Consider the following 17,671-nt stretch of genomic DNA (forward strand, 5'->3'; position numbering starts at 1 on the left):
TTTTATGACCAGGCATTAAACAGCAGGAAATCTTACGGACTGTGCATGGTTTATTTTATTAAGTGCCAAAGTGATGATAAACTGGGTAGACAACAGAGATCAATACACATGGGTAAAGCCAGTGCTTGACTTGGGCAGGAGCTCACTGGAACTGAGTACCAGCACCTCAAATGTTCTTCTGCTGGAGTTCCTGCATCTCCTAGAATATTAGCTCAAAAGTATAGAGTTCCTGCACCTTAATATAAATGGTACGTAGAGAGAACATTCCTCATGTCACCGTGCAAAGGGCAGTTGATGTCCCTCAAGAATCTCTCTGCCCTGCCAGGAGTGGCATCACTATCCACATACTGCAAAGCAACGTGGAATGTCAAAGCACAATACAATAGGCAGAATAAGGCAATACAATGCAAGTGACCCCAAATAGAGGAGAACACATGATTCAGACAGCAAGACATACAGTCGTTGATTGATGAGATTAGTTTTTATACAACAGTGAGAAATTATTTTGGAGGCAGTGATTTGGGTTATGAAGCACCCTTGGCTCTCAGCTTGGATAGCAGCATTTCATTCTTACGACACTCCTGTAAGAAAGAGTATTGGATTAGTAAAACAACATCAGTGATTCACTTTATCAGTTTAGAAGGGAAAATGCAAAAAAAATAAAATCAGCTCTGGGAGACTACAGTAGAACACATTCATAAAACAGTTAACTAGTTTCGTCATGTTTTACCATACATAACCCGAATGCGGTTCTCTCTCAGGCCTCCCTGTTGGAAGTTGTCATGGATGGAATTCAGCAAGTTCACCAACAGAAACAGATCAACACGGGGTGGCAGGTAGCCTAGTGGTTAGAGCAATGGGCCAGTAACCGAAAGGTTGCTAGATCCAATCCCCAAGCTGACAAGTTAAACATCTGTCGTTCTGCCCCCATGAACAAGGCAGTTAACCCACTGTTCCTAGGCCATCATTGTAAATAAGAATTTGTTCTTATCTGACTTGCCTAGTTAACCTGTTGGGGCTAGGGGGCAGTATTTTCACGGCCGGATAAAAAAACATACCCGATTTAAACTGGTTACTACTCTTGCCCAGAAACGAAAATATGCATATAATTAGTAGATTTGGATAGAAAACACTCTAATGTTTCTAAAACTGTTTGAATGGTGTCTGTGAGTATAACAGAACTCATATGGCAGGCCAAAACCTGAGAAGATTCCATACAAGAAGCGAGTGCCCTGTCTGACAATTTGTTGTCCTTCTGTTGCATCTCTATCGAAAATACAGCGTCTGTGCTGTAACATGACACTTTAAGGCTTCCATTGGCTCTCCAAAGCCGCCAGAAAGTGGAATGGGGTGTCTGCTGTCTCTGGGCAAAGTACAGCAGCAGCCTTTGAATGAATACAACGTTGCCCGATTCAAATATTATCGCTTTTACGAGAAAAATATCATAAAAATTGATTTTAAACAGCATTTGACATGCTTCTAAGTACGGTAATGGAATATTTTGACATTTTTTGTCACGAAATGCACTCGCGCGTTACCCTTCGGATAGTGACCTGAACGCACAAACAAAACGGAGGTATTTGGATATAACTATGGATTATTTGGAACCAAAACAACATTTGTTGTTGAAGTAGAAGTCCTGGGAGTGCATTCTGACGAAGAACAGCAAAGGTAATCCAATTTTTCTAATAGTAAATCTGAGTTTAGTGAGCCCTAAACTTGGTGGGTGTCAAATTAGCTAGCCTGTGATGGCCGAGCAATGTACTCAGAATATTGCAAAATGTGCTTTCGCCGAAAAGCTATTTTAAAATCTGACATAGCATTTGCGTAAAGGAGTTCTGTATCTATAATTCTTAAAATAATTTATGTATTTTGTCAACGTTTATCATGAGTAATTTAGTAAATTCACCGGAAGTTTTCGGTGGGTATGCTAGTTCTGAACATCCCATGCTAATGTAAAAAGCTGTTTTTTGATATAAATATGAACTTGATTGAACAAAACATGCATGTATTGTATAACAATGTCCTAGGAGTGTCATCTGATGAAGATCATCAAAGGTTAGCGCTGCATTTAGCTGTGGTTTTTGTGACATATATGCTTGCTTTGAAAATGGCTGTGATTATTTTTGGCAGGGTACTCTCCTGACATAATCTAATGTTTTGCTTTCGCTGTAAAGCCTTTTTGAAATCGGACAATGTGGTTAGATTAACGAGAGTCTTGTCTTTAAAATGGTGTAAAATAGTCATATGTTTGAGAAATTGAAGTTATAGCATTTGAGGTATTTGTATTTCGCGCCACGCGATTCCACTGGCTGTTGACTAGGGTGGGACGTAAACGTCCCACCTCGCCCATAGAAGTTAAATTAAAAAAAACATGAGTAAACAAGCTGATTTCAGCTGCAATGGCTCTATGAAACTGATGCCCTCTCCTCTTACCTCCTTCTCCAGGTATACCTTCTTGTCATCTAATGTGTTATACAAGGTGAAGAACTGCTTGGTCTCTTTATGTGTTGCTGAAACTAGGGGACACACACAAAAGTAATGTTTCTTTGATGTAAGAATTTGTTAACAAATCAATAAGTGGTTGAGGCTAAGATACCTACCTTGGCCATAGAGCTCAATGAACCTCTTCTGATACTGGTTCAGTTCTGCCCTGCTCGGCACCTCGTCCATCTTCCTCTGCAGGATGGCGATCTCACGGTTCCTCCGAGCCTATCAGAGAGTAGCCCTCAGGTCATGAGCAAATAAAGGATTTGGTAAGAGGACCACTATTTGCATGCTCCAAACAGAATGCCTAAGTGAATTCAAATTGATTAAGCAGGAATGAATCCTGCTACAGCAGTGTGCATTGGTGCTTTTACCATCAGCAGTCTGATCATCTGTAGCTTATCTCTGTCTGTGTTGTACTGCTTGTCAATTAGGTGACTCCTCTCCTTAGGGAGAGAGTGAGAAAGAGGGGTAAAGAAAGTCAGTCACAGTGTAACATTTGTTAAACATAGACAAAAAAAAAGAGTTAGCTGGTCTTGGGAGTGTGTTACCTTCTCGTCCTCCGTATCATCTCCTGACTCCATCTTCAGGTCCTCAATGTTCTGCTGCAGGCGAACCATCTCCTCCTGGAAAAAAATTGCACTCCATGTTAGTTGTTTTGCTCTTACCAGGAAATAAGGGAATTACATCACAAATACACCTTTGAAGTAGTTCCATTTCAAACTTAAATCTAACAAGTCATATATGGACGGACTATGACAGACGAGCTAAATTACTTCTATGCAAGTAACACTGAAACATGCATGAGAGCATCAGATGTTCCGGACAACTGTGTGATCACGCTCTCCGTAGCTGATGTAAGACCTTTAAAACAGGTCAAGGCCGCAGGGCCAGACGCATTACCAGGACGTAATGCGCTGACCAACTGGCAAGTGTCTTCACTGACATTTTCGACCTGTCCCTGAGTGAGTCTGTAATACCAACATGTTTCAAGCAGACCACCATAGTCAATGCGCCCAAGAACACTAAGGTAACCTGCCTAAATGACTACCAACCTGTAGCACTCACGTCTGTAGCCATGAAGTGCTTTGAAAGGCTGGTCATGGCTCACATCAACACCATTATCCCAGAAACCCTAGCCCCACTCCAATTTGCATACCACCCCAACAGATCCACAGATGATACAATCTCTATTGCACTCAATATTGCCCTTTCCCACTCATCACTAAGCTAAGGACCCTGGAACTAAACACCTCCCTCTGCAACTGGATCCTGGACTTCCTGACGGGCCACCCCCAGGTGGTAAGGGTAGGTAACAACACATCCGCCATGCTGATCCTCAACACGGAGGCCCCTCAGGGGTGCGTGCTCAGTCACCTCTTGTACTCCCTGCTCACTCATGACTGCATGGCCAGGCACGACTCCAACACCATCATCAAGTTTGCTGATGACACAACAGTGGTAGGCCTGATCACTGACAACGATGAGACAGCCTATAGGGAGGGCGTCAGAGACCTGGCCGTCTGGTGCCAGGACAACAACCTCTCCCTCAACGTGATCAAGACAAAAGAGATGATTGTGGACTACAGGAAAAGGAGGGCCGAGCACACCCCCATTCTCATTGTCACGGCTGTAGTGGAGCAGGTTGAGAGTTCCAAGTTCCTTGGTGTCCACATCACCAACAAACTATCATGGTCCAAACACACCAAGACAGTTGTGAAGAGGGCACGACAAAACCTATTCCCCCTCAGGAGACTGAAAAGATTTGGCATGGGTCCTCAGATCCTCAAAATGTTCTACAGCTGTACCATCGAGAGCATCCTGACTGGTTGCATCACTGCCTGGTATGGCAACTGCTCGGCCTCTGACCACAAGGCACTACAGAGGGTAGTGCGTACGGCCCAGTACATCACTGGGGCTAAGCTGCCTGCCATCCAGGACCTCTATACCAGGTGTTGTCAGAGGAAGGCCCTAAAAATGTTCAAATACTCCAGCCGCCCTAATCATAGACTGTTCTCTCTGCTACCGCGCGGTACCGGAGTGCCAAGTCTAGGTCCAAAAGGCTTCTTAACAGCTTCTACCCCCAAGCCATAAGACTCCTGAACAGCTAATCAAAGGGCTACCCAGACCCCTCTTTTACGCTGCTGCTGCTCTCTGGTTATCTACGCATAGTCACTTTAACCTACACTTTAGGTAGGTTATCTACGCATAGTCACTTTAATCTACCTACATGTACCGTAAATTCCGGACTATAAGCCGCAACTTTTTTCCCAGGCTTTGAACCTCGCGGCTTAAACAATGATGCGGCTAATATATGGATTTTTCCCACTTTCAATTTTTTTTTTTTTTTTTTTTTTTTTAAAACACATTCTGTGACGTGCTCAGTTTTTTGGCGGCACGAAGCTTTCATTAGGCCAATGAAATTGCCAAACGGGTTAAGGTCAAACAACGTTTTTGTTTACTGTTTAGATTAAATCGAGCACTCTCAAACTTCCCATCATTCTGATTACGGTAGTCATTTTGTCACCCTCATCATGGCAAAGACACGGAGAAATGCATATGATGCAGCTTTCAAGTTGAAGGCGATTGATCTGCCTGTTGGAAAAGGAAATAGAGCTGCTGCACGGGAGCTTGGTCTTAATGAGTCGATGATAAGACGTTGGAAACAGCAGCGTGAGGAATTAGCTTACTGCTAATTTTTTATTTTTTGTTACAAGCCGTGTTTCGTTAAAGCCTGTGTAAAGTTCATTTGTTTCAATGTACCGGTAGGCACCTGCGGCTTATAGACATGTGCAGCTTATTTATGTTCAAAATAATATATATTTTTTAATTCAGTGGGTGCGGCTTATATTCAGGTACGCTTAATAGTCTGGAAATTACGGTACATATTACCTCAATTAACTTGACTAACCGGAGCCCTTGCATATTGAGTCTGTACCGGTACCCCCTGTATATAGCCTCGCTATTGTTATTTACTGCTGCTGTTTCATTATTATTATTTTTTTTTTTAACTTAACACTTATTTTTCTTAAACTTCTTGAAGCATTGTTGGTTAGGGGCTTGTAACTAAGCGTTTCACTGTAAGGTCTACACCTGTTGTATTCAGTGCATGTGACAAATAACATTTGATTTGAAAGTATGCAGACTCTAGACTCTCTACAATGAGTCCGTGCTTCAGGTTCTCATTCATGCCTACCAGAGCCCTCAGCTTCTCCAACAGTCTGTGGCACACACAGAGGATGAGAAAAGTCCAAAACACCTGTATAACTTCAGGGAGTTTATATACTAACAACCACTGAATGAATGCCCTAATGGTTTGGTCTGTATGTGCAGCACTCACCCAGTATCAGCCTGGCCCTCAGCCTCTTGCAGGACACTCAGCTCTTTCTCCAGTCTCTCTGACTGCTCTGTGGCCTCCATCAGTTTGCGCTTAGCTTCCACACACCCTGATTTTACCTCCAGGTGTTTGGCTTGTAGCTGAAAACACACCAAATACACATACTTTTAGTTACTTCTGACAGGAAAATAAAGTGCATCGCATCCTTCCATTTAGGAAATGCATGGCTACTTTACACAACGTTCTGTGAAATTCATAAAGTCCAGTCGTCACCTCCTCCAACTGCTTGGTCTTCTGTTGGATCTGTTTGTTCGCTCACCTTCTCAGCACACTCAGATGCTATCTGTTTAATCTCCTCAGACTGCAGCCCAACTATCTGTCCCACTGTGCTAGCCGTTAGCCTCCCCTGTGTTGGTGTTACATATTAAATAAAACAACTTTACACAGTAAAGGCACTGGCCAAGAGAAGAACTAAAGCCATGCCTACCTCTTCAGTCGCCATGGCAGCCATGCTGGTCATCAGTGTTTTGATGCGCAGCTGAGATGATATCACAGGGAGTCAGGGACATCGTCACAAAGAGGGATGCATTTCTGTAGTATTGGACATGGGGCTACGGTTGGGTTTAGAGCGATACACGTGATGTGACCTCACCTCCTCCGCTGCCTGCAGGTCAAATCAAATCAAATTTATTTATATAGCCCTTCGTACATCAGCTGAAATCTCAAAGTGCTGTACAGAAACCCAGCCTAAAACCCCAAACAGCAAGCAATGCATGTGAAAGAAGCACGGTGGCTAGGAAAAACTCCTCCTCCTGCGACCTCTCTGTAATCCCTGGGGGTGTGGCCTGAGAGCCTGGCATCAACGAGGCTTTCCGTCCCTCTGCCTGTAGGGAACAGGGGGATACCATCTTTCATCGTGGTTTCACTTTCTACTATAGCTACAGTTCACAGAACACCTATGATCTACCAGTCTCCATCACTGTAATATTGGTTGTAATGATCGACCTCTTGTCCCGGTCTTCATCTTTCTGTAGAAGGCTGTAGTTATAGGCTTTGAATTCATATAACGCTACAATTAACTTTACACACATGACAGTAATTTCAATAAAGCTCACCTGGTCCTGTTTTGTCTGCTTGCTGAATCCATACCGTCTAAAACACAGGAGTAATAAGTACTTAAATCACTGTTAGGCACAGGAGGCTGGTGGCACCTTAATTGGGGAAGACGGGCATGTGGTAATGGCTGGAGCGTTATAGTGGAAAGGTATCAACAACATGTGTTTGATGCCATTCCATTTGCTCCGTTTCAGCCATTATTATGTGCCGTCCTCCCCTCAACAGCCTCCACTGCTGTTAGGATACTGGTACATGAAAGGAGCACATAACACATGTATGCACACACACCCACTCCATGCTTGTTTGAAGTTTTGTATTCTCTTCTGTGTCGAAACACTCACACAACAAGCATTCATGTGAAACCCTCCTTGCAGTGAACGAGTCCATTTACATACTTACAGAAGGTCATCTGACATTCTAATATAAGGATGGATGAGATGCAGGAAAATAATAGGAAAATGAAAGGAACACAATTGTCAAATGGGATGAGATCACATTGGTTCTGATTCTCAATGACAAGGTAAAAATCTGTCGTTCTGCCCCTGAACAAGGCAGTTAACCCACTGTTCCCCGGTAGGCCGTCATTGTAAATAATAATTTATTCTTAACTGACCCACCTAGTTAAATAAAAGGTAAAACCTTTTTTTTTATGTAAACATGTAACATGAACTGTGGAGAAAGTTGGATATGGAGGACTGAATACGGAGAGAGCAAGAGAGACAGGCAGCCTACCTTCCATACTCCAATAGAGTGGAGTGAACCCTGGACTCCTCGTCCAGCAGCGCTCCTGCTTCAACCTGTCTCTTGTATTTCCTATGATGTTTATACACTTCCTGTCAATACCAGAGGAGAAAAACAACATGCTGTGTGGTTTTAAAGTTTCTATACTATTACAAGGGGGGCCTTTAAATCAAATCAAATTTAATTTGTCACATGCTACGTAAACAACAGGTGTAGACTATTTATTTTTATTTAACTAGGTAAGTCAGTTAAGAACAAATTCTTATTTACAATGACGGCCTACACCGGCCAAACCCGGACGACGCTGGGCCAATTGTGCCCCACCCTACGGGACTCCCAATCACGGCTGGTTGTGGTACAGCCTGGAGACGAACCAGGGACTGTAGTGACGCCTCTAGCACTGAGATGCAGACCCTTAGACCACTGTGCCACTCAGGAGCAACAGTGAAATGCTTACTAACGGGCCCTTCCCAACAACGCAAAGAGAAAAATAAGGAAGGAATAAATACACAGGGAGTAACGATAACTTGGCTATAAACATCGGGTAACGGTATCGAGTCGAGTCGATGAGGTAATTGAGGTAGATATGTATATATAAGCAGAATTGGTCAGAAGCCTGTAAAACGTCTGCTATCCACTGCAGCACCATCTTTATTGTAAAGGCTCATGGAATAATTTGACTCAGGCATGGCATGTCAGCTTCATGTCAGGGAGTCACTCACCAATACATCTAGGACTACTTTCACAGCCTTCTCCTTCCTCTGGGGGAAGTCTTCATCCTAGGATGGAGACAATACGACAGGGGTTTAATCAGGGAAAAGTTCAGAACATTGCACTTAGAAATGTAATGAGTAGAGCTGGAGTTGAATATCCCTGCCATGGAGCCACCCTACAATAACAGCACTCACCTCAGGGAAGCTGTGTGTCTTCTGGAACTGAGAGACAGAATAGGCTCTCACATAGTCTCCCATCTCCTCCCTCCTCCCTATGAAGATCATACAACACAGGCAATGAATCAGACATGAGGTCACAAACCAAGTGTGGTACTCTATTACAAAACTCTAATGTCTCAGGAATACACACCTGTATCACTGGAAATATATGGATGAAATCCAGCCCTTGGATCTGATGGAGCTCCAGGCGATGAGGACACTTCATTTTGGGCAGAACAGACACAATCTTCTCTGTGAGAGCTCTGCAAAGAGATACACAAGTTCATCCAACATCAGTTACACTGGTCCAGCAACATCACTAACAGTAAACAAAACAATGCTATATGTTAGCTACTTACATGTTGAATTCTGGAACAGCAGATCCACATCAATGTCAAAGTTACATGTTGTGATGCACCATGTCATCCCTCCCACCACCTATAAAAAGACATGGTTCAGGGAATGGAATTAGAAAGGGTAGCAAGGAGATGGTAAAACCAGGAATCAAAAGCCTGCAGATCTTCAGGAGGTTTGTAATGTAAGTTGGTTCTCACCTTGTCTAAAGGTCCCAGTCCTTTTATTCGGGCTCTGACATATCCAGCAGCAAGCAGAAGTTCCAGGATTTCTGCTAGCTTGACACTCTGCTCCTCGTCCTCCCTTGTTTCAAACTGCAAGCCACAGTTGCTAACATCAGTTGCTTTATTTAGCAAACTGTGAATTCGCTACCTTCTGTAGCTATCTAGCCAAGTGGCAAACCCATAAATGTTTACATTGCAATGTTGTGTTGTTATATTATGACAGAAATCGCACCATATTAGGAAAAATGACAGACAAAAAATTATGTTACCTGAATAAGATTGCCCTCTTGATCATATTGAGCTCCTATTTTCGACCCTATTCTCCCTCTGTGGAAAACAGACGTGGCCGCCATGTTGGACTGTGGTGTATAGTCACATGACGAAAGCATATCTTAATCCTTGATAAATTGTGCGTTCAAGATGTAGCTGTAATTTTTATACAAAAAGTAAGCTAACCTCACTTGCAACACGGCCACTGTCGAGTGATGGGAGTCAATAAAGTGAGTATTGAGTTAACATTTACAAAAACAAAAGGGAACAATGTTGGATGTGAATCGCTGCAGCGGTTCTAAACGTTGCAATTCCACTTTCGTCCACTGGAGGGAGCTCTAATACCACTAAAGATTATATGGAAAGGCTGACATGATGAAGCTCTCTTGGTCTGAAGCCTTTCCAACATCATTGAATCTTTCATTTGAACAGGGTTGTCAGTATTCCTGGAGACAAATAAATCATGCACGTTGTGATTAATGATCCTCAATTGTTGAAGTGATGTAAGGAAGCAGGACCATCAAGTACACATCCTGTCCACTGATCCTGCCATAGGCCTATAATGTAAACCATCAGTTTGTCCCATAAAACGTAACATCTATTTGCTGTGTGTGTGTGTGTGTGTGTGTGTGTGTGTGTGTGTGTGTGTGTGTGTGTGTGTGTGTGTGTGTGTGTGTGTGTGTGTGTGTGTGTGTGTGTGTGTGTGTGTGTGTGATGAACCCTAAGCTGCTCCCAGATCCAGTGTTCATCTGTCATGGGGAGATATTCTCAATAGGGCAAAAGTGCGTCCTCTCCTCGACTCATCTGTCCTCCTTTCCAATGTGACCCCGAAAACCGATAAGTGTTTGCCAAATGTAGGAGAGCATCAATTAGTTCATAGGTGAACAGAGAGTAGTTTGCTCCTCTCCTCGACTGCCTTCTTCTGGCAGAGGATGCTCTGGTGTATCCTAAATGGAAGTTTTAAAATCCGCCACAAACCCTTTGAAACATATTTTCTCAGAGGTGAAAAGCATGCACACATTTAAAAACGACATGCTACGTATCTTTTTATCTATAAAATGTCTAGCACAACTAGCTAGATGTATTTTTCTAACAATTTTTTTTATTTTTTTTTTATTTTTAGGATGTAAATCATAATTTACCTGATTGCATGCTAGAGGAGTGTTAGTGTGTGTGTGTGTGTGTGTGTGTGTGTGTGTGTGTGTGTGTGTGTGTGTGTGTGTGTGTGTGTGTGTGTGTGTGTGTGTGTGTGTGAGCGAGAGAGAGAGAAAGAGAGAGAGACACTAGAACGCTCCCATTTAACAACTTGTGTTTTTGAATTCCTTCTGCCTATGTCTTCAGTATGCTTTTTGTTACAAAGAATAGATTTACCATATTTATAAGTAGTACTGCACCTTTGTGTAAAAGAACAGCCATTACAGAGCGGGTTAGACCTTCCCATAGGTGCGAGTGCTTTGGCAGGCACCTGATGTCTCTGTATTTCACATGAAGAAAGCTAAGATAACTGAGCTAAACGACTATCGCCCTGTAGCACTCACTTCCGTCATCATGAGGTGCTTTGAGAGACTAGTCAAGGATCATATCCCCTCCACCCTACCTGACACCCTAGACCCACTCCAATTTGCTTACCGCCCCAATAGGTCCACAGACGACGCAATCGCAATCTTACTGCACACTGCCCTAACCCATCTAGACAAGAGGAATACCTATGTAAGAATGCTGTTCATCGATTACAGCTGAGCATTTAACACCATTGTACCCTCCAAACCCGTCATTAAGCTCGAGACCCTGGGTCTCGACCCCACCCTGTGCAACTGGGTCCTGGACTTTCTGACAGGCCTCCCCCAGATGATGAGCGTAGGAAACAACATCTCCACCCCGCTGATCGTCAACACTGGGGCCCCACAAGGGTGCGTTCTCAGCCTTCTCCTGTACTCCCTGTTCACCCATGATTGCGTGGCCATGCATGCTTCCAACTCAATCATCAAGTTTGCAGACGACACTACAGTGGTAGGCTTGATTACCAACAACAATGAGACGGCCTACAGGGAGGAGGTGAGGGCCCTTGGAGTGTGGTGTCAGGAAAATAACCTCACACTCAATGTCAACAAAACAAAGGAGATGATCGTAGACTTCAGGAAACAGCAGAGGGACCACCCCCCTATCCACATCGAAGGGACAGTAGTGGAGAAGGTGGAAAGTTTTAAGTTCCTCGGCGTACACATCACGGACAAACTGAAATGATCCACCCACACAGACAGTGTGGTGAAGAAGGCTTAACAGCGCCTCTTCAACCTCAGGAGGCTGAAGAAATTTGGCTTGTCACCGAAAACACTCACAAACTTTTACAGAAGCACAATCGATAGCATCCTGTTGGGCTGTATCACCGCCTGGTACAGCAACTACCCCGCCCACAACCGTAAGGCTCTTCAGAGGGTGGTGAGGTCTGTACAGCGCATCACCGGGGGCAAACTACCTGCCCCCCAGGACACCTACACCACCCGATGTCACAGGAAGGCCAAAAAGATCATCAAGGACATTAACCACCCAAGCCACAGCCTGTTCACCCCGCTATCATCCAGAAGGCGAGGTCAGTACAGGTGCATCACAGCTGGAACCGAGAGACTGAAAAACAGCTTCTTTCTCAAGGCCATCAGACTGTTAAACAACATTGAGTGGCTGCTGCCAACATACTGACTCAAATCTCTAGCCACTTTAATAATAAAAAATTGGATGTAATAAATGTGTCACTAGTCACTTTAAACAATGCCACTTTATATAATGTTTACATACCCTACATTACTCATCTCATATGTATATAGTGTACTCTATACCATCTACTGCATCTTGACTATGCCACACGGCCATCACTCATCCATATATTTATTTTACACTTGTGTGTATAAGGTAGTTCTTGTGATATTGTTAGATTACTTGTTAGATATTACTGCACGGTCGGAACTAGAAAGAAGCACAAGCATTTTGCTACACTCGCATTAACATCTGCTAACCATGTGTATGTGACCAATAAAATTTGATTTGATTTGATGGACACTATTAAAGTGGAGGATCCCATAATGGAATATGCATCAGTGCAGGTAATAGTAGTCAGGTTGAGCACCCAGGAGGCAGTGGAGGATTCCATTAGAGGCTCACAGTTCCTAAATCAGTAATTCTCTCTCTCTCTCTCCCCCTATCGCTCTCTCTGAGTGTGTATTGAACTGCCTCTTTCAGGTAATTACTACAGCTTCATAAACTCTCTACTCCTCGGCCTCCTCAACAATGAAAAGAGACCTAGTCCTTGGACTTATCAATGCCCACCCAGCTGAAACCATTACACAGTGGCTCTCACTCAAGCATAAGAGGCTTACAACAGAACATCACCTGACAACAGGTGTATAGACTGAAGCCATCTCAAAACAGGGTTAGGGGCTATAGGTTTTTGTTATATGTTGAAGCCATATTGCAAGTTATTTATAACAGAATAGGCTAAAGGTTTTTATTAGGGTGATTACAATATTATTATTGCAATATTATAGCTTACTGTGACCACTATTGTATCATATATACTAATATATATATATATATATATAAGTCGGAAGTTTACATACACTAATGTTGGAGTCAGGGGCTAGGCCCCTTTTTTGTCAATTTCCGCCTGAATGACGTGCCCAAAGTAAACTGCCTGTTGTTCAAGCCATGAAGCCAGGATATGCAAGTTTGTAGAAATGTTAAAAATAATGTAGGAGAATATAACACAATAGATATGGTAGGAGAAAATCCAAAGAAAAACCAACCGGACTTCTTTTTTTGAGAGAGACCTTGCTCTTACAATGGAAAGCATAAGGGCATACTGGAAATTAGCTCCCTGGATACAATTCCTATGGCTTCCACAGGATGTCAGCAGTCTATGTTCAAGGTTTCAGGCTTGTAACTTTAAAATCGAGGAAGAAATATCAGTTTTAGTACAGGGACACAGTCTTGGAAATTCGTGTTTGGCGCACCATGAAGAAGTAACGCACCTGCTAAAATCGGTTTCCTATTGAACATACTTCTTTATGTAAGAAATATTATAGTTTGATTACATTTTAGGCTATCTGAGGAGTAAATAGAAATGTATTTTGACTTGATGAAACAAAGTTTAGGGGTAGATTTTTGGATTCCTTTCTCTGCATGTTGAATGAGTGGATTACTCAAATCGATGGCGCCAACTAAACACACTTTTTGGGATATGAAGAAGGATTTTATCTAACAAAACAATACCACATTTTATAGCTGGGACCCTTTGGATGACAAATCAGAGGAAGATTTTCAAAAAGTAAGTGAATATTTAATCGCTATTTGTGAATTTATGTAACCTGTGCAAGTGGAAAAATATTTTGATGTGGGGTGCCGTCCTCAAACAATCAAACAATAGCATGCTTTCGCTGTAACAGCTACTGTAAATCGGACAGTGCAGTTAGATGAACAAGAATTTAAGCTTTCAACCAATATAAGACACTTACATTTACCTAAATGTTTAATATCCATAATTTTAATAATTATTTATTTGAATTGTGCGTCCTCCAGTTTCACCGGAAGTTGTCCCGCTAGCGGGACGCCTAGCCCTAAGAAGTTTTAAAACTCGTTTTTCAAAAACTCCACAAATTTCTGGTTAACAAACTATAGTTTTGGCAAGTCGGTTTGGACATCTACTTTGTGCATGACACAAGTACATTTTCCAACAATTGCTTACAGACAGATTATTTCATTTCTAATTCACTGTATCACAATTCCAGTGGGTCAGATGTTTACATACACTAAGTTAACTGTGCCTTTAAAACTTAATTGGGATAGGGGGCAGCATTGGGAAGTTTGGATGAAAAGCGTGCCCAGAGTAAATTGCCTGTTACTCAGGCCCAGAAGCTAGGATATGCTAGGATGTTGCAATCCTGTACCTGTCCAGCAGTTGTGATGTTCGGATGTACCGTTCCTGTGCAGGTGTTGTTACATGTGGTCTGCCACTGCGAGGACGATCAGCTGTCCGTCCTGTCTCCCTGTAGCGCTGTCTTAGGCGTCTCACAGTACAGACATTGCAATTTATTTCCCTGGCCACATCTGCAGTCCTCATGCCTCCTTGCCTAAGGCACATTCACGCAGATGAGCAGGGACCCTGGGCATCTTTCTTTTGGTGTTTTTCAGAGTCAATAGAAAGGCCTTTTTTGTGTCCTAAGTTTTCATAACTGTGACCTTAATTGCCTACCGTCTGTAAGCTGTTAGTGTCTTAACGACCGTTCCACAGGTGCATGTTCATTAATTGTTTATGGTTCATTGAACAAGCATGGGAAACAGAGTTTAAACCGTTTACAATGAAGATCTGTGAAGTTATTTGGATTTTTACGAATGATCTTTGAAAGACAGGGTCCTGAAAAGGTATGTTTCTTTTTTTGCTGAGTTTGGTATACTATTACCTTAACTGTAATGAAAGCAGAAGACATTCACAATGGTGTCCTACATATGAAATAAAGCCTGTTTCATATAAGTCTTTCCTGTTTGCCCATGATCCAAGGCCCTCTCCTCGCCCGCACTGACAGTTGTAAGATTAACGTAGTAAGGTGCTAACCTGCTCATGCACACCAAATTAAATTAATGGAACAAATTTCCCTCCTAATTAAGATGGAAATTTGTGTCAGTTGTAACCTTGCTGAGCACTAATTATGTCCAAATGATTTGTCATCTGTTTGGTCCTGAATAGCAATGGTCTCACCTCACTGATAGCCATGGCCGCAGTTTAAGAGAGAGGCTGCTCATTAACACTGAGAGTTTGCTACAGAGGAGCAGCCAATGAGAACATATGCACTGAATCTCCCTCCTTTCAATTCACCTATATTGGATGCGTAACTGAGTTTCACTGGGCTCGGCTCTGACATATTTCTCTTTCCTGAATGAAAATAAAGTGTCTGCTGACTGACATTTTTTGATGAGTGTTTCTCGGTTTGTAATTGATGATGAATCCCATGTAGGCCATTTCAAATTGAGAGTGCACTGATTATGCCTGTATGATGACTGATAAATATACTATAGATGTGAATAAACATCCTCATATATTGTCTTCTCTTTCCTCCCGTTAGAAACAATGGGTTCAGTAAAGCACATCTGAGCTTGTGCATTTGACTTGATAGGTTGACCAGGCTAGTTCTATGATGGTGCCAGTAGATGGTGCAATAGGTTAAGATTGACAGTGAGCAAGTGGGTTATAAAATGCAGTTGGGCTAAAAATGGGAAAACACGCAGCACTCTGTACAATGGTGTAACTGTTGTATTCCATTTTATTTCCCTGCTTTAGAGCTACATGGGAAAATACATTTCAATGGGAGCCAACAGTGATTAGCATTAGAATCCTGGTCCTCTTGGGGGTGAGGACACACTGGCCAATCTGTAATCAGCGTTCCACAGACTTGCTCACAAGGGATATGGCATGCTTTGTCATTATCATTCAAGATGCCACACACATGCTGGTATTGGTGCTTCTGTGTGGCCAGCTAAATTACATTAGCATTTTACCTCATACTCTTAAGAATTTTCATAGACAATGATGAACTAGTAGACTACCCTCTGTTTCTAAAGCTCCAGCATATATATTATTTTCCATACTGTTTCTTTCTCATTTATTTTGAATTATAGACATAAGTGTGTGTCCCTGTGTGCCTGAATGCTGTGCTCCTTAAATACCACATGGAATGTCTAATCATGCAGTTATGGACCATTTGACTTTCCATTATTACTCATTGAGCAATACCACAAATATGACGGTTGGTATTTTATTGTTGCATTAAATGCCAATATACTTTCTGAGGGAGGTACTTGCATGGTTCTTTGTTAATTCTTGGCTTATCATCTGCTTGGCCATCCTCTGCTGCTGTAAACACAACCCGTTACAGATGTTCATGCAGATACACAGCATGTCAGTCAGGCAGAGAGAGAGAATAAATATGTCAAGCCCTGCTGATACACCCTGTGAGCCCTGCGGACCAGGGGGCACGCTAGAACGTGCAAACAGATGTGCATTGGTGGAATTTCAAATAAGGCATTTCATTAATATTATGAGTTTATGTTAGAAAACTATTCTTAATTCTCTATGGCATTTAGACAACAGCTTTAGTAATGTTATGTTTTAAGTGATTGAAGACTACCACCGTTGTCCCCAACAGAAATGACACGCAACGGCATAAAATATGTTACAGGTATTTATTGGTCATGATGTACAGGCAGCCCCAGTGAAACACATACTCAGCCATTTTCCTTTGTTGCCCTCAGTGGTTTTTAGTTTTAAATAACACCTCTGAGAGGCTGAGAGTTCCAGTGGCACTGCAAAACGCATCTATTATCCCTGTCTGGGGATTGGTGGGCGAGTCAGAGAGGGGAGGGGTTTAGGGGTTAATTAGAGACAACAGAAAGGTCAGGGGGGCTATTATGTGTGAGCTGAGACCTGTAACAGGCCAATAGGGGTTGACTTTAACTAGAGCACACCTCACCCTGCACCTTCCCCATCAGTCACATTTATACCAGGGTTGTGTCTGACTGGGACACACGGGGCTGGTAATGAAAAGGCCCTTAACATTGAGCCAGTCAGGATGATGAATTGGGTCCCTGACCATTTCCTCTTAGCGCTAGGGGGCCTCCAAATAGCCCTTGACAACTAATTGAAACCCCTTCTGTATCCTGCCTGTACCTAGCAGGCTCCCTCTATCACTCTGATTATTAGGGTTAAGGACATCTCCCCGGGGATCGTTGGTACTGCTGTAGTGGATGGGATTTGCAGTGTCCCGATTGAATCCAGAAAACCCAAGGTGATAACAGTTCTAAATGAATTCACCACCACTATTCTTCTTCTCCTATTCTATGTGATTTTACGTCCTAGCCATCCAGTGTAAATGGATACTAAGGTGTTTTCACTGGTGTGTTGGGAAGTAGTTTAGTGACAGTTCATCCTACTGTATGTCAGAAGAAATGGAAATATCCCTTAATAGTTGAACTATCTCTGGGCAAAATAATTCAAAAGGATTTTGTGTCCCTCAAAAGTACAGCTGCCCAATATCCCTGTCCTGCTTCTCACTGTATACTCAAAAAGAAATGTGATCCCATTTTCTCCTGTCATCTTTCATTCATGATGGCTGAATGGCTTCCCTTAAGTCTCTTACCACTGTTCAGTCAAGCCATTCCTTTTGCTC

At 42.7% G+C, this 17,671-nt stretch overlaps 1 protein-coding gene across 1 annotated transcript; it reads right to left on the reverse strand.

Moving 5' to 3' along the window:
* Positions 1-2,303: 2,303 nt before the first annotated feature.
* LOC115160524 (coiled-coil domain-containing protein 93) lies at positions 2,304-9,717 on the reverse strand. Its single transcript, XM_029710692.1, has 17 exons — positions 9,461-9,717; positions 9,168-9,281; positions 8,973-9,051; positions 8,765-8,876; positions 8,590-8,666; positions 8,404-8,460; positions 7,673-7,773; positions 6,940-6,976; positions 6,550-6,708; positions 6,312-6,362; positions 6,144-6,230; positions 5,828-5,964; positions 5,648-5,708; positions 3,039-3,113; positions 2,862-2,933; positions 2,604-2,712; positions 2,304-2,519 (listed from the first exon to the last, which is right to left on the reverse strand). The coding sequence occupies exons 3-17, from the start codon at positions 9,000-9,002 to the stop codon at positions 2,359-2,361; spliced, it is 1,326 nt and encodes a 441-aa protein (XP_029566552.1). The 5' UTR covers positions 9,003-9,051; positions 9,168-9,281; positions 9,461-9,717; the 3' UTR covers positions 2,304-2,358.
* Between the last annotated feature and the right edge of the window lie 7,954 nt (positions 9,718-17,671).

The sequence above is a fragment of the Salmo trutta genome, chromosome 24, assembly GCF_901001165.1.
Source record: "Salmo trutta chromosome 24, fSalTru1.1, whole genome shotgun sequence".
In the NCBI taxonomy this organism is placed as follows: Eukaryota; Metazoa; Chordata; class Actinopteri; order Salmoniformes; family Salmonidae; genus Salmo; species Salmo trutta.

Coding starts and splice junctions, on each gene's coding strand:
- LOC115160524 (XM_029710692.1), bottom strand. CDS start 9,002: ATGTGGATCTGCTGTTCCAGAATTCAACAT. Junction 6,977..7,672: donor ACTCTATTGGAGTATGGAAG/GTAGGCTGCCTG, acceptor CCTGTGTTTTAG/ACGGTATGGATTCAGCAAGC. Junction 6,709..6,939: donor AGCAGACAAAACAGGACCAG/GTGAGCTTTATT, acceptor TGTTCCCTACAG/GCAGAGGGACGGAAAGCCTC.